The sequence below is a fragment of the Salmo trutta genome, chromosome 18 (assembly GCF_901001165.1).
Source record: "Salmo trutta chromosome 18, fSalTru1.1, whole genome shotgun sequence".
Classification (NCBI taxonomy): Eukaryota; Metazoa; Chordata; class Actinopteri; order Salmoniformes; family Salmonidae; genus Salmo; species Salmo trutta.
The window spans coordinates 49,315,185-49,328,461 of record NC_042974.1 but is presented as its reverse complement, the minus strand read 5'-3'; the positions used below and the strand labels follow the sequence as shown (position 1 = coordinate 49,328,461).

Here is a 13,277-nt window from a genome sequence, read left to right as displayed (position 1 = left end):
CATACACATACACATACACATACACATACACATACACACACACAGTACCAGTCAAGAGTTTGGACACCTACTTATTCAAGGGTTTTAATTTATTTTGACTATTTACTAAGAGTGTGCAAAGCTGTCAAGGCAAAGGGTGGCTACTTTGAAGAATCTAAAATGTATTTTGGTTTAACACTTTTTTTGGTTACTACATGGTTCCATGTGTATTATTTCATAGTTTTGATTTCTTCACTATTATTCTACAACGTAGGAAAAAAACTGGAATGAGTAGGTGCCAACTTTTGACTGGTACTGTGTGTGTGTGTGTGTGTGTGTGTGTGTATATATATATATATATATATATATCACACACACACACTTAGGTTGGAGTCATTAGAACTCATTTTTCAACCACTCCACAAATTTCTTGTTAACAAACTATGGTTTTGGCAAGTTGGTTATGACATCTACTTTGTGCTTGACAAGTAATTTTTCCAACAATTGTTTACAGACACATTATTTCACTTATAATTCACTATCACAATTCCAGTGGGTTATGCACTAAGTTGACTGTGCCTTTTAAACAGCTTAGAAAATACCTGAAAATGATGTTATGGCTTTAGAATATTCTGATGTGCTGCAGGAGGGACTGGTGCACTTCACAAAATAGATGGCATCATGAGGAAATTATGTGGATATATAGAAGCAACATCTCCATACATCAGTCAGGAAGTTAAAGCTTGGTTGCAAATGGGTCTTCCAAATGGACAATGACCCCAAGCATACTTCCAAAGTTGTGGCAAAATGGCTTAAGGACAACAAAGTCAAGGTATTGGAGTGGCCATCACAAAGCCCTGACCTCAATCGTAGAGAATTTGTGGGCAGAACTGCATTGGCGTGTGCGAGCAAGGAGGCCTACAAACCTGACTCAGTTACACCAGCTCTGTCAGGAGGAATGGGCCAAAATTCACCCAACCTATTGTGGGAAGCTTGTGGAAGGCTACCCAAAACGTTTGACCCAAGTTAAACAATTTAAAGGCAATGCTACCAAATACTAGTTGAGTGTATGTAAACTTCTGACCCACTGGGAATGTGATGAAAGAAATAAAAGCTGAAATAAATCATTCTCTCTACTATTATTCTGACATTTCATATTCTTAAAATAAAGGGGTGATCCTAACTGACCTAAGACAGGGAATTTGTACTTGGATTAAATGTCAGGAATTGTGTGAACTGAGTTTAAATGTATTTGGCTAAGGTGTATGTAAACTTCCGACTTCAACTGTATATACAGGGTCAGTTCCAATACCATATTTACATTGTGCAGGGATACTGGAGTGATGGAGGTAGATATGTATAGGGGTAAGGTGACTAGGCAACAGGACATAAGATAAACAGAGTAACAGCAGCTTGTATGTGAGTAGGTGTGCATGTGGAGAGTCAGTATAAAAGTATGCATATTATGAGTGAGGAGTTGATGGTGTGTGTGTGTAGGGTCCTGTGAGTGTGAATAGAGGGCAATACTAAAAGGTCAATAAAGATACAAGGTTAACTCAGTCTGTGTAGCTTTTTTGTTAGCTATTTTTCAGTCTTAGTCCTTGGGGATAGAAGCTATTCAAGAGCCTGTTGGTGTCGGACTTGATGTAACGGTACCGCTTGCCGTGTGGAAGCAGAGAGAATAGTCTATGGGTTGGGGGGTTGGAGTTAACGATTTTCCCAGCCTTCCTTCCACACTGCCTGATATTGATGTCCTGGATGGCAGGGAGCTCGGCCCAAGTGATGTACTAGGCTGTCCGTACCACACACTGTAGCGCCATGCAATCGAGGGCGGTGTTATTGCCATACCAGGCAGTGATGCAGCCCAGTCAAGATGCTCTCAATGGTACAGCTGTAGAACTTTTTGAGGATTTGAGGGTCCATGCCAAACTTTTTCAACCTCCTGAGGGGGAAGAGGTGCTGTCGCGTGTGTTTTGACCATTTTAAGTTTTTTGTGATTTGGACACCGAGGAACTTGAAGCTTTTGACCTGCTCCACTGCAGCCCTGTTATCAAATGTATTTATGAAGCCCCTTTAAAATCAGAAGATGTAACAGAGTGCTTTATACAGAAACCCAGTCTAAGACCCCTAACAGCAAGCAATGCAGATGTAGAAGCACAGTGGCTAGGAAATACACCCTAGAAAGGCAGGAACCTAGGAAGAAACCTTGTAGAGGAACAAGGCTCTGAGGGGTGGCCAGTCCTCTTCTGGCTGTACGGGGTGGAGATTATAAGAGTACATGGCCATTAAGGCCAGATCGTTCTTCAAGATGTTCAAACCTTCATAGATGACCAGCAGGGTCAAATAATAATTAGTGTTTGTAGAGAGTGCCACAGGTCAGCACCTCAGGGGTAAATGTCAGTTGGCTTTTTATAGCCAAGCATTCAGAAGTGGAGAGAGGTAGAGAGACTAAAACAGCAGGTCCGGGACAAGGTAGCACGTCCGGTGAACAGTTCAGGGTTGCATAGCCGCAGGCAGAACAGGTGATGTGGATGGGGCCGTGCTCGCCCTCCCATTTCCTGTAGTCCACAATCAGCTCCTTGGTCTTAGTGACTTTGAGGGAGAGGTTGTTGCTCTGGCACAGCACTGCCAGGTCACTGACCACCTCCCTGTAGGCTGACTCATCGTCACTGGTGATCAGGCCTACCACCATCGTGTCGTCAGCAAACTTGATGATAGTGTTGGAGTTGTGTGTGGCCACGTAGTCGTGGGTGAACAGGGTGTACAGGAGGGGGCTAAGCACACACCCCTGTGTTGAGGGTCAGCGTGGCGGAGGTGATGTTGCCTTCACTCACCATCTGGGTTTGGCTCAGTCTCAACGTCAACAGTGAAGAGGCGACTCCGAGATGCTGGCCTTCTAGGCAGAGTTGCAAAGAAAAAAACATATCAGACTGGCCAATAAAAAGAAAAGACTAAGATGGGCAAAAGAACACAGACACTGGACAGAGGACTCCAGCATCCCGGAGTCACCTATTCACTGTTGACGTTGAGATTGGTGTTTTGCGGGTACTATTTAGTGAAGCTGCCAGTTGAGGACTTGTGAGGCAGCTGTTTCTCAAACTAGATACTAATGTATTTGTCCTCTTGCTCAGTTGTGCACCGGGGCCTCCCACTCCTCTTTCTATTCTGGTTAGGGCCAGTTTGCACTGTTCTGTGAAGGGAGTAATACATAGCGTTGTATGAGATCTTCAGTTCCTTGGCAATTTCTCACATGGAATAGCCTTAATTTCTCCGAAAAATAATAGTTTCAGAAGAAAGTTATTTGTTTCTGGACATTTTGAGCCTGTAATCAAACTCATAAATGCTGATGCTCCAGATACTCAACTAGGCTAAAGAAGGCCAGTTTTATTGCTTCTTTAATCAGAACAACCGTTTTCAGCTGTGTTAACATAATTGCAAAAGGCTTTTCTAATGATCAATTAGCCTTCTAAAATGATAAACTTGGATTAGCTAACACAACGAGCCATTGGAACACAGGAGGGATGGTTGCTGATGATGGGCCTTTGTACGCATATGTAGATATTCCATAATAAATCTGCTGTTTCCAGCTACAATAGTCATTTACAACATTAACAATGTCTACACTGTATTTCTGATCAATTTGATGTTATTTTAATGGACAAAAGAGTTGCTTTTCTTTCAAAAACAAGGACATTTCTAAGTGACCCCAAACCTTTGGAAGGTAGTGTAGGTAGGAGCTACCGAATGTCCTTTTTTTTGTTTTGACATTTACAAGTGAATGTGAACAAGAGACATTGTGCAAATTAACAAAATGTTGATGCATGCTTGTTTGAAGGAAGAACTGTACTGGCCCTGGAGCAGCATGTGTACACACTGTGGAGTCTGGAGTTGCTAGGGCAACGGGCCTGCCTGTTCTGCTCAGAAAAGAGGGGGGTGGAGCAGACAGACAGAGATTAGAAAAAAACGCAAGGAAATCAAGATAGCAGTGGCAGCTGTACAGATTTCAGATGGCAGAAAGCTAGCGGTATATAATGCCCCATCTCTCAATTCAGCCACTTACTTGGATGACTAACAAGTTAAGCTTCGGGGTTAACGCAGAATTCTTTGTTTTTCACTCAGAAAAAAAACTAAACGCATAAGAATTATCTTGCTGTGTTTTGTAAACGAAGATCTAAAATGCTTTTTATTGTAATTTCTGCTCGACATTCAGGAACAGGCATTCGATCAGCAGACATCAGTGCTGGACTGATGTGTAGCTACATTCTCTGGTACTTTTCGATGTAGCCTACTTTTCTCAGGTAAAATACAAGATTAACTTTTAGCAAAACATTGGCTACATTCTTTCTATGATAAACATTAGAAATGTGATGGCCATGCATTGTTTTTGAAAAAAAAGACCTGCCAGCCAGATAGCATTGCACTTCTCTTGTAATCTGATCAAAATTAAGCTTTTTTTCTGCCAAATGTGTTGCACTAATGTATTTTCTGTGAAGGAAAACTATAGTTGCACGCCCCTGATCACTCGATTGACGCTCGATTGATTTTCAATATAAAACGCAGGTGAAATTGTTTAAAACGCAGATTTTTGGAAGGTCTGCTTTTTGAAAATGTCGATTTCTGAACTCTAAACGGGTCTACAGACAATATGCAAACAGGGCCGACGGCGCATAGCGCAGTGTTGCAATGCCGTTTTTTGTCACAAAAGGGGCAGCTCCTTGTAATAAGCTCCGTCATTCAACACAGTTTTTTCCTACCTGGAAATTGAGACCCGAAGTATCATTCCTTTTAAAGACTGACCGGCAGTATTGAGCAAGTCCGGCCCCTGTGTCAACGTCACATCTTTTCCGGTATCCCTTCTGGTATAAACACAGAAGATGGCTAAGCGCCATTGTCTGACCAGTTTGGAGGAGTGTCTGTGTGAGCTGGTGAGACGATACGAGAACCTTTACAACCCTTCGATGCGGTTGTATTCGGACAAGCAAGCAAAAGACGATAGCTGGAGAGAGAGATCATGAAATTTGAGCACCGATATCAAAGAAACATGGAGAAAGATTTGGGACCGGTATGTTCATAATCTGAAAAGCGTGAAGGAGACTAGGAGTGCGGCCACAGCAAAGGCTGACTCTTCTGGCCTGATGTGACTTGGGTTCTTATATCTCAGGAGGTTTTCATGATACAATCCAGCTAGTAGTGTGCAATAATGATTTTAATGATTGCTTTGCCCTCGTGGATCTGGCTGATTGGTTGAGTCATATGAAAATGCCAAATAAGTGCTATGATTAAGAATAGGCCTATCTGAGGGCCTGTAAGAAAAACAAAGCAGGCAGGGCTCTTGAGGATTCTATAGTTTCTTAAAATGGGCAGTGAAATTATGCTCAGATTATAGTGTTTTGGAAATTATGGGGAAAACCACCTGAGTGTAAATTGTAGTCGCTTAATTTCCTAATTTGGAGTTAATTAGGAAATTAATTAGGGTCACATCCATAATCTTCTGAACCTACATGGTGCCTCATTAACAACCAGTTGAACACACTTTTGATTTGATGGCTGACTACGTGGCTTTTGGCTCCTATCCTCTTCCTCATGTTGTTCTGTGTCTCATTCATGTTTTCTCTTTTTGATAGAATTCCTGTGTAAGGAATCTCCAAGAGTTCACATCCACTTTGAACGTGTGGACATGAAGGAAATTCCTCCGGAGTCTGTGTTTTTCCGTGGGTGGCTGCACAAGCGATTTGAGATCAAGGACCAGTGAGTATCCTCTTACTTACCCCCTCTCTCTAACCCTATCTGACATTACGACACTGACCAACCTGCTATACACAATTTCCACATGTAGGCCAAGGTTCAGTTCATCATGTTAGGAAAATTTATCAGAAATGCCGCCACCACTTCAAATGGTGGACTGCAATGATAGTTTTAAGGATGTTAGAGCTGGTCTGTTTTGATTGCTCATTCAATCATATGAGTGCCCTGACTACACAATAAAAGTGTGCACAGAATATCCAGGTTTATGGGAAAACCTGATTGGAGGATTCCGGACTTCTTGGTTATTCTCATTTGATGCCGGGAATCTTTCAACCATAATTTCTGGAAAATCTCAGAATTAGCGAAAATTTGCAAACCTAGAACTGACCATTTACAGTTATAAATTGGTATGATAGGCTAATTTTATACACAAACTGGGGATATGTGTTAACTCTAAAGTGAACCTTCTCTTTCTCCACAGGATGTTGACTACTTTCTATGAGTCTGAGGATCCAGACAAAAAAGGCAAATTCCCTGGAGAAGGTCAAAGGTCCCATCTGAGTATTATGAAGACGTTGCCATCGCTGCTATTTTTGGGGGGGCTAACACTGCCAATGCTGTTGACGGAGTCTGGCAGGAAACTCTATGTCCGAACCTGGGTGTATGGGACTCTGTTGGGATGGCTCTGGGTGAATGTTAGTCCATAGGAAGCTTGTGGTGGTCATCATGCCATCTGCTATGGGTATGGAAAGACCTTGACCTTTCACTCACCCATCAAGCAGGGGAGTGTTTTTTCAAACAAAGCACTTGTTGCTGTTAAGGTTTATGGGCTTCTACAATTCTGTCCAAATAATGTGGCTCATTTCCTAACTAAACAGCTGTAAGAGAGATTGGGAGAGAGAAGCAGTTTTGTTTCTTGTGCTGCTTGTTCCTTGCTCTATTGATGCGTGCATCAGAACTTGCAGCCAGATAAGGTGAGAAAAATATAAATGGGGGATGTTGAAATGGAGGCCCCTTTATTTCAGCCATAAAGTATAACTCGATAGATTTCTTCCCTAAAACCTTTAGGCCTGTTACATAATAAATGTAGCCAATTCTGTACATTTGCATGTCCAGTGTCCAGCATCCCTTTTCAACACGATGTAATCTTCCATTAGTTGACTAGAGTTAAGAGTTCAGCTCTCTGTTTGAGATGTTATGCTGCACTCATGTGCTCTTGGAATTATTGACATCTCAGGACAGAGAAACTCCCCAAAAGCTCCCAGAATGTTCAGAACTGAGTTTACAACATCCAAAAACGTTCTTTGAGTTTCCAAGTAGTAAATAGGAGTGGGGAGTTTCACATGTAACAATAACATGTATCGTTCTCTGAGTCTGAGCTTCCCAGTAAGATAGCTTAGAGTTTACTATTCTGAGAAGCATGTGAACCCAGCATTAGAGAGCAGATTTAATATTCAGTACTCATTACAAAGTACTCATTACAGAAGAGTGATTAGTGTTTATCCAATTGATTGATATGTTGATGATGTAGGGTTTAGGTCTTTAGTGATGGTTACTTAGCCATACATGTTTAATGTTCTCTTTTTTTGAATGCGAAGTTCCAAGGTGTCTGCTGTATTTGTTTTGCTTGTTTGAGTTGTTGCAAAAGTTCCACAAATTGTTGCCAAACTTGATACAAGTGCAGGGGTATCGAATAGGTATTTTAGGTGGAGCAACACATCTGTTATCAGGTCAATGTCCTGTCTGCTCTACCTGAAGAACCAATATTGTATTGTCTTTTGTAGTTGACCTAAAGATTGCAAGTGTACTACATTTTCCTTAGATTTTCTTAAACAAATTCTGTTGGGACAGCTTGTTATTCAGAGGAATTTTTGTGTACACTGCCTTTTATACCATGTTATAGATTACACAAGGGGTATAGATAGCTATGTATTGAGAAGGCCAACTGTAGAGTATCCCTATATAGAATTAATATTTATTTGTATACAAAGCCAACTGTATAATAGGCATCACTATAACAAAATAATACTGTATGTCCATTGTTTTTCATAATATAAACATGACTTTTTCCATTGTCACTTTACATGACGCTATTCTTAGTTTATTTATTTATTAAAGGGCTCTTCCGATAAGGATTTAATTAGGCAGTGGTAATAGAAACTGCCACGCCAAGGCCTCGCTTACTTATCCTATCCTTCCTTTAATAACAATGTGTAACGACAAAACAGTTAACGTTATTTCATTCAATTTGTTTAATTCCGTCAATTTGATTAAAAAAGCAAACAAGCTGATTGTAAATAATAACACAATTCTTGTAGAAACTATTGTGCCAATTGTACACAGAAATGTATGCCTTATATAGGAGTTAGTCAGTCCTTGGCTTCGCTTCTACTGAGGACTGCATGTAATGACTGTACTGATACTCCCTCTGCTGGACAGCACTTGAACTGTTCTGCACACAACAGTTTATTGGTCTGTCTTCAGTTTTTTATTTTATTTAACTTTTATTTAACTAGGCAAGTCAGTTAAGAACTAATTCTTATTTACATTGATGGCCTACCCCGGCCAAACCCTAACCTGGGTGACACTGGGCCAATTGTGCGCTGCTCTATGGGACTCCCAATCACGACCGGTTGTGATACAGCCTGGAATCGAACCAGGGTCTGTAGTGATGCCTCTAGCACTGAGATGCAGTGCCTTAGACCGCTGCTCCACAGTTCATGAGCTTTTGGTGGGCAGTAGTATATGCTGGAATATTTTAGTTTTAATGCACTTGATTTTGAGAAACTTGTGGAATTTCCAAAGTAATGTTTTAATATTTTAATTTTTTTGTTGTAAATAAAGTACCTCTTGGTGTTTCATCAAGCTAAGAGGAGTTTATTTGTTTTTCAATGTCCATGTCTTTTTCATACACTGGCGCAAAGCTTCAAGTCTCTATTTTATTCTGTTATTACATGACAGCATGATAATGTATCATGCTTTTGTATATCACTGGTCAGAAAATAAATCCTGGCTACCAAACGCACCCACATGCAATGCTGTTGGAAATGTCTACCAAATGGCGTTGTATAAAAAGTTTAGAATCACAAATGTTACTATTCCGCTCGGTTTCAATGGTATATTATTGTTCACTTTGAAGTTTGTTTCAAGTCTACTTTGAAATTCAGGTATTTTCTTTAAAATTGTCAAATTTGTTTAATTTCTGATATGTACATGGACAGACTGTTTTGCTGAAATGTTGTAGTACTGGGACTTCTACCGCTGCCTTCGCTACAGATCAAACATTCCTAAAAACAAATATGGAATGAAAATTGAAGGCTCTGAAATGTATAATCTTTGCATGTTGATTGAATAGATTTCTATTTTTTATGTTAATTTCAAAATGTCCCTCTAAAACAATCTAATGCACTGCTTAGAACGTTCAGAAGATTGTGCTGCTCTAATGCCTGTCCTTTAATACTTATTAATGCAGTCAGCCAAAGAGACATACCTATGTACTTTGATCTTATGTACTCACCTTTACCCTATAGCACATAACTGAACCTGATCTGAAAGTGATGATTCAAGCATGCTTGTGTTCATTTGTGTTTTTGAGACTTTAGTAATAAAGGAATGACATTCAAAATCATTTGGATTGAATTTCTTACTTTTTAGTGGGTTGAAAACTGGTTGAACGAGAAGGGTGCAGTCAATATCCTGAATATTCATCTGTAAACATAGTACCTGTTGGGTGATTGGTTGAGCCTTCTTGCGTGTGTGACTTCACAGATGCTCTACAGAGCCATCTGTCTAGCTAGCTCGTGCCGCCGGCATGAGCAGTTAGCACCGTCTGAACGACTTGGGAAACCAGCTTCAGCTTCATCACCAAATTAATTGGGAAATAAATAAGTCTCACCAGCTAGCTACCAATTTATTTTGGTTTCGCTGTCCGATCATTCAAAAAACGATCACTTGTTATTTTTACCTTTCCACAAACTGGTATGTGTTGCTTGATATGAGCAAGTTAACCCAAATGTATCAAATAGGTAGTGGCGATTTTAGCATGTAAATCTTGGTGGGGCAAAAAAAATAAGTGGGATGCATGCCAGCAATGCCACTAAATACATTAACTGCACTATAACATTGACAAACAGTGTCCGCAAACGGCCTACATAAAGCTGTCCCAACATCTTACTGCTGCTACACCTGGCTATCAGCGGAGCCTTATCTGGCAGCGAAACAGTTCAATTCAGCCTCATTTATTGCCTTTTTAAAAAACAGCTGATAAGGCTGACTTGTTTAAACAAATGTGGTTTCTAATGATAATTGAGATGTACAAACTATGGAATAAGGGGACGACAAGCGGATAAGAGGCAGTTCATCATTTCGTTTAAGCCATTGTTGAGCGAGCTAGGACGGACGTAATCAATATAACTATTTGTTTAGCACTTTTGAAATGTACAGTGACAGAATTCAGAACATGGGCCGTTCTTAGTGTTCTCCCTTTACACCAAGTCGGAACCATAGGATAAATAAAGGGGGCATTTAAGCAGACAATGAAAGCTCTTACAATATTCGATGATTACATTTCTCTAAAACAGGCTATAGGCTACATGTGCACCACCAATAGACCAAATTATTAAGGTGAGGCACATGGACTAGTAACATCTTACTACAAAACATACAGTTAGAATTACTTTCTTAGCTACAGTATACATATCTCCCTGGCATATTACATCATTTAGGCAGTGGCATACAATGCATTTTTGGACTCACCTTGTTGTGCTGTGCTCGCTTTGAGGACAATACAGTGCCACCGATACGGCCCGCTACCAAAACCTGCGGACTCTCCTTCACCGCAGCCAACGTGAGTAAAACATTTAAACGTGTTAACCCTCGCAAGGTTGCCAGCCCAGACGGCATCCCTAGCCGCGTCCTCAGAGCATGCGCAGACCAGCTGGCTGGTGTGTTTACGGACATATTCAATCAATTCCTATCCCAGTCTGCTGTTCCCACATGCTTCAAGAGGGTCACCATTGTTCCTGTTCCCAAGAAAGCTAAGGTAACTGAGCGAAACAACTATCGCCCCGTAGCACTCACTTCCGTCATCATGAAGTGCTTTGAGAGACTAGTCAAGGATCACATCACCTCCACCTTACCTGTCACCCTAGACCCACTCCAATTTGCTTACTGCCCCAATAGGTCCACAGACAACGCAATCGCAATCACACTGCACACTGACCTAACCCATCTGGACAAGAGCAATACCTATGTAAGAATGCTGTTCATCGACTACAGCTCAGCATTTAACACCATAGTACCCTCCAAACTCGTCAATAAGCTCGTGACCCTGGGTCTCGACCCCGCCCTGTGCAACTGGGTCCTGGACTTTCTGACGGGCCGCCCCCAGGTGGTGAGGGTAGGAAACAACATCTCCACCCCGCTGATCCTCAACACTGGGGCCCCACAAGGGTGTGTTCGCAGCCCTCTCCTGTTCACCCATGACTGCGTGTCCATGCACTCCTCCAACTCAATCATCAAGTTTGCAGACGACACCTCAGTGGTAGGCTTGATTACCAACAACGACGAGACGGCCTACAGGGAGGAGGTGAGGGGCCTCAGAGTGTGGTGTCAGGAAAACAACCTCACACTCAACATCAACAAAACAAAGGAGATGATCGTGGACTTCAGGAAACAGCAGAGGGAGCACCCCCCTATCTACATTGACGGGACAGTAGTGGAGAAGATGGAAAGTTTTAAGTTCCTTGGTGTACACATCACGAACAAACTGAAGTGGTCCACCCACACAGACTGCTTCTACTGAGGACTGCATGTAATGACTGCACTGGGACTCCCTCTACTGGACAGCACTTGAACTGTTCTGCACACAACAGTTTATTGGTCTGTCTTCAGTTTTTTCGTTTTTTATTTTATTTAACTTTTATTTAACTAGGCAAGTCAGTTAAGAAGTAATTCTTATTTACATTGATGGCCTACCCCGGCCAAACCCTAACCTGGGTGACACTAGGCCAATTGTGCGCTGCTCTATGGGACTCCCAATCACGACCAGTTGTGATACAGCCTGGAATCGAACCAGGGTCTGTAGTGACGCCTCTAGCACTGAGATGCAGTGCCTTAGACCGAGACTGAACAACAGCTTCTATCTCAAGGCCATCAGACTGTTAAACAGCCATCACTAACACAGAGTGGCTGCTGCCTACATACAGACTTGAAATCATTGGCCACTTTAATGATGCCACTTTAATAATGTTTACATCAATCAAATCAATCAAATTTCAATCAAATGTATTTATAAAGCCCTTATTACATCAGCTGATGTCACAAAGTGCTGTAACAAAACCCAGCCTAAAACCCCAAACAGCAAGCAATGCAGGTGGCTAGGAAAAACTCCCTAGACAGGCCGGAACCTAGGAAGAAACCTAGAGAAGAACCAGGCTATGAGGGGTGGCCAGTCCTCTTCTGGCTGTGCCGGGTGGAGATTATAACAGAACATGGCCAAGATGTTCAAATGTTCATAGATGACCAGCAGGGTCAGATAATAATAATCACAGTTGTTGTAGAGGGTGCAACAGGTCAGCACCTCAGGAGTAGATGTCAGTTGGCTTTTCATAGCCGATCATTCAAAGTATCTCTACCGCTCCTGCTGTTTCTTGAAAGTTTTAAACAGCAGGTCTGGGACAAGGTAGCACGTCCGGTGAACAGGTCAGGGTTCCATAGCTGCAGGCAGAACAGTTGAAAATGGAGCAGCAGCACGACCAGATGGACTGTGGACAGCAAGGAGTCATCAGGCCAGAATTACATATCTTACATTACTCATCTCATATGTATATACTCTATTTTATACTGTCAATTGCATCTTGCCTATGCCACTCTGCCATTGCTCAACCATATATTTATATGTATATATTCTTATTCCTTTACTTAGATTTCTGTGTATTAGGTAGTTGTTGTGGAATTGTTAGATGACATGTTAGATTTTGCTGCGCTGTCAGAACTAGAAGCACAAGCATTTCGCTACACTCGTAAAAACATCTGCTAGCCATGTGTATGTGACCAATAAGATTTGATTTGATTTGATCAGACCAGATCATTTTGTTTCTCGTGGTCTGGGTCATTGTCCTGTTGAAAAATAAATGATAGTCCCACTAAGCGCAAACCAGATGGGATGGCGTATCGCTGCAGAATGCTGTGGTAGCCATGCTGGTTAAGTGTGCCTTGAATTCTAAATAAATCACTGTCAGTGTCACCAGAAAAGCACCCCCACACCATCACACTTCCTCCATGCTTCACGGTGGGAACCACATATGTGGAGATAATCCATTCACCTACTCTGCGTCTCACAAAGACACAGTGGTTGGAACCATTAATCTCACATTTGGACTCATCAGGCAAAAGGACAGATTTCCACCGATCAAATGTCCATTGCTCGTGTTTCTTGGCCGAAGCAAGTCTCTTCTTCTTATTGGTGTCCTTTAGTAGTTGTTTCTTTGCATGAAGGCCTGATTCACGCAGTCTTCTCTGAACAGTTCATGTTGAGATGTATCTGTTACTCT

At 41.7% G+C, this 13,277-nt stretch overlaps 1 protein-coding gene across 2 annotated transcripts in view; it reads left to right on the top strand.

The window, feature by feature from the left end:
* The window catches only part of LOC115153443 (1-acyl-sn-glycerol-3-phosphate acyltransferase epsilon), a 43,253-nt gene extending 35,235 nt beyond the window's left edge, over positions 1 to 8,018 (top strand). For both annotated transcript variants that reach the window (XM_029698889.1, XM_029698888.1), the window contains 2 exons: positions 5,604 to 5,727; positions 6,206 to 8,018. In XM_029698889.1, the coding sequence (XP_029554749.1) occupies positions 5,604 to 5,727; positions 6,206 to 6,431 (350 nt within the window). In that variant the 3' untranslated portion in view covers positions 6,432 to 8,018. The remainder of the gene's footprint in view (positions 1 to 5,603; positions 5,728 to 6,205) is intronic.
* The last annotated feature ends 5,259 nt before the right edge of the window (positions 8,019 to 13,277 follow it).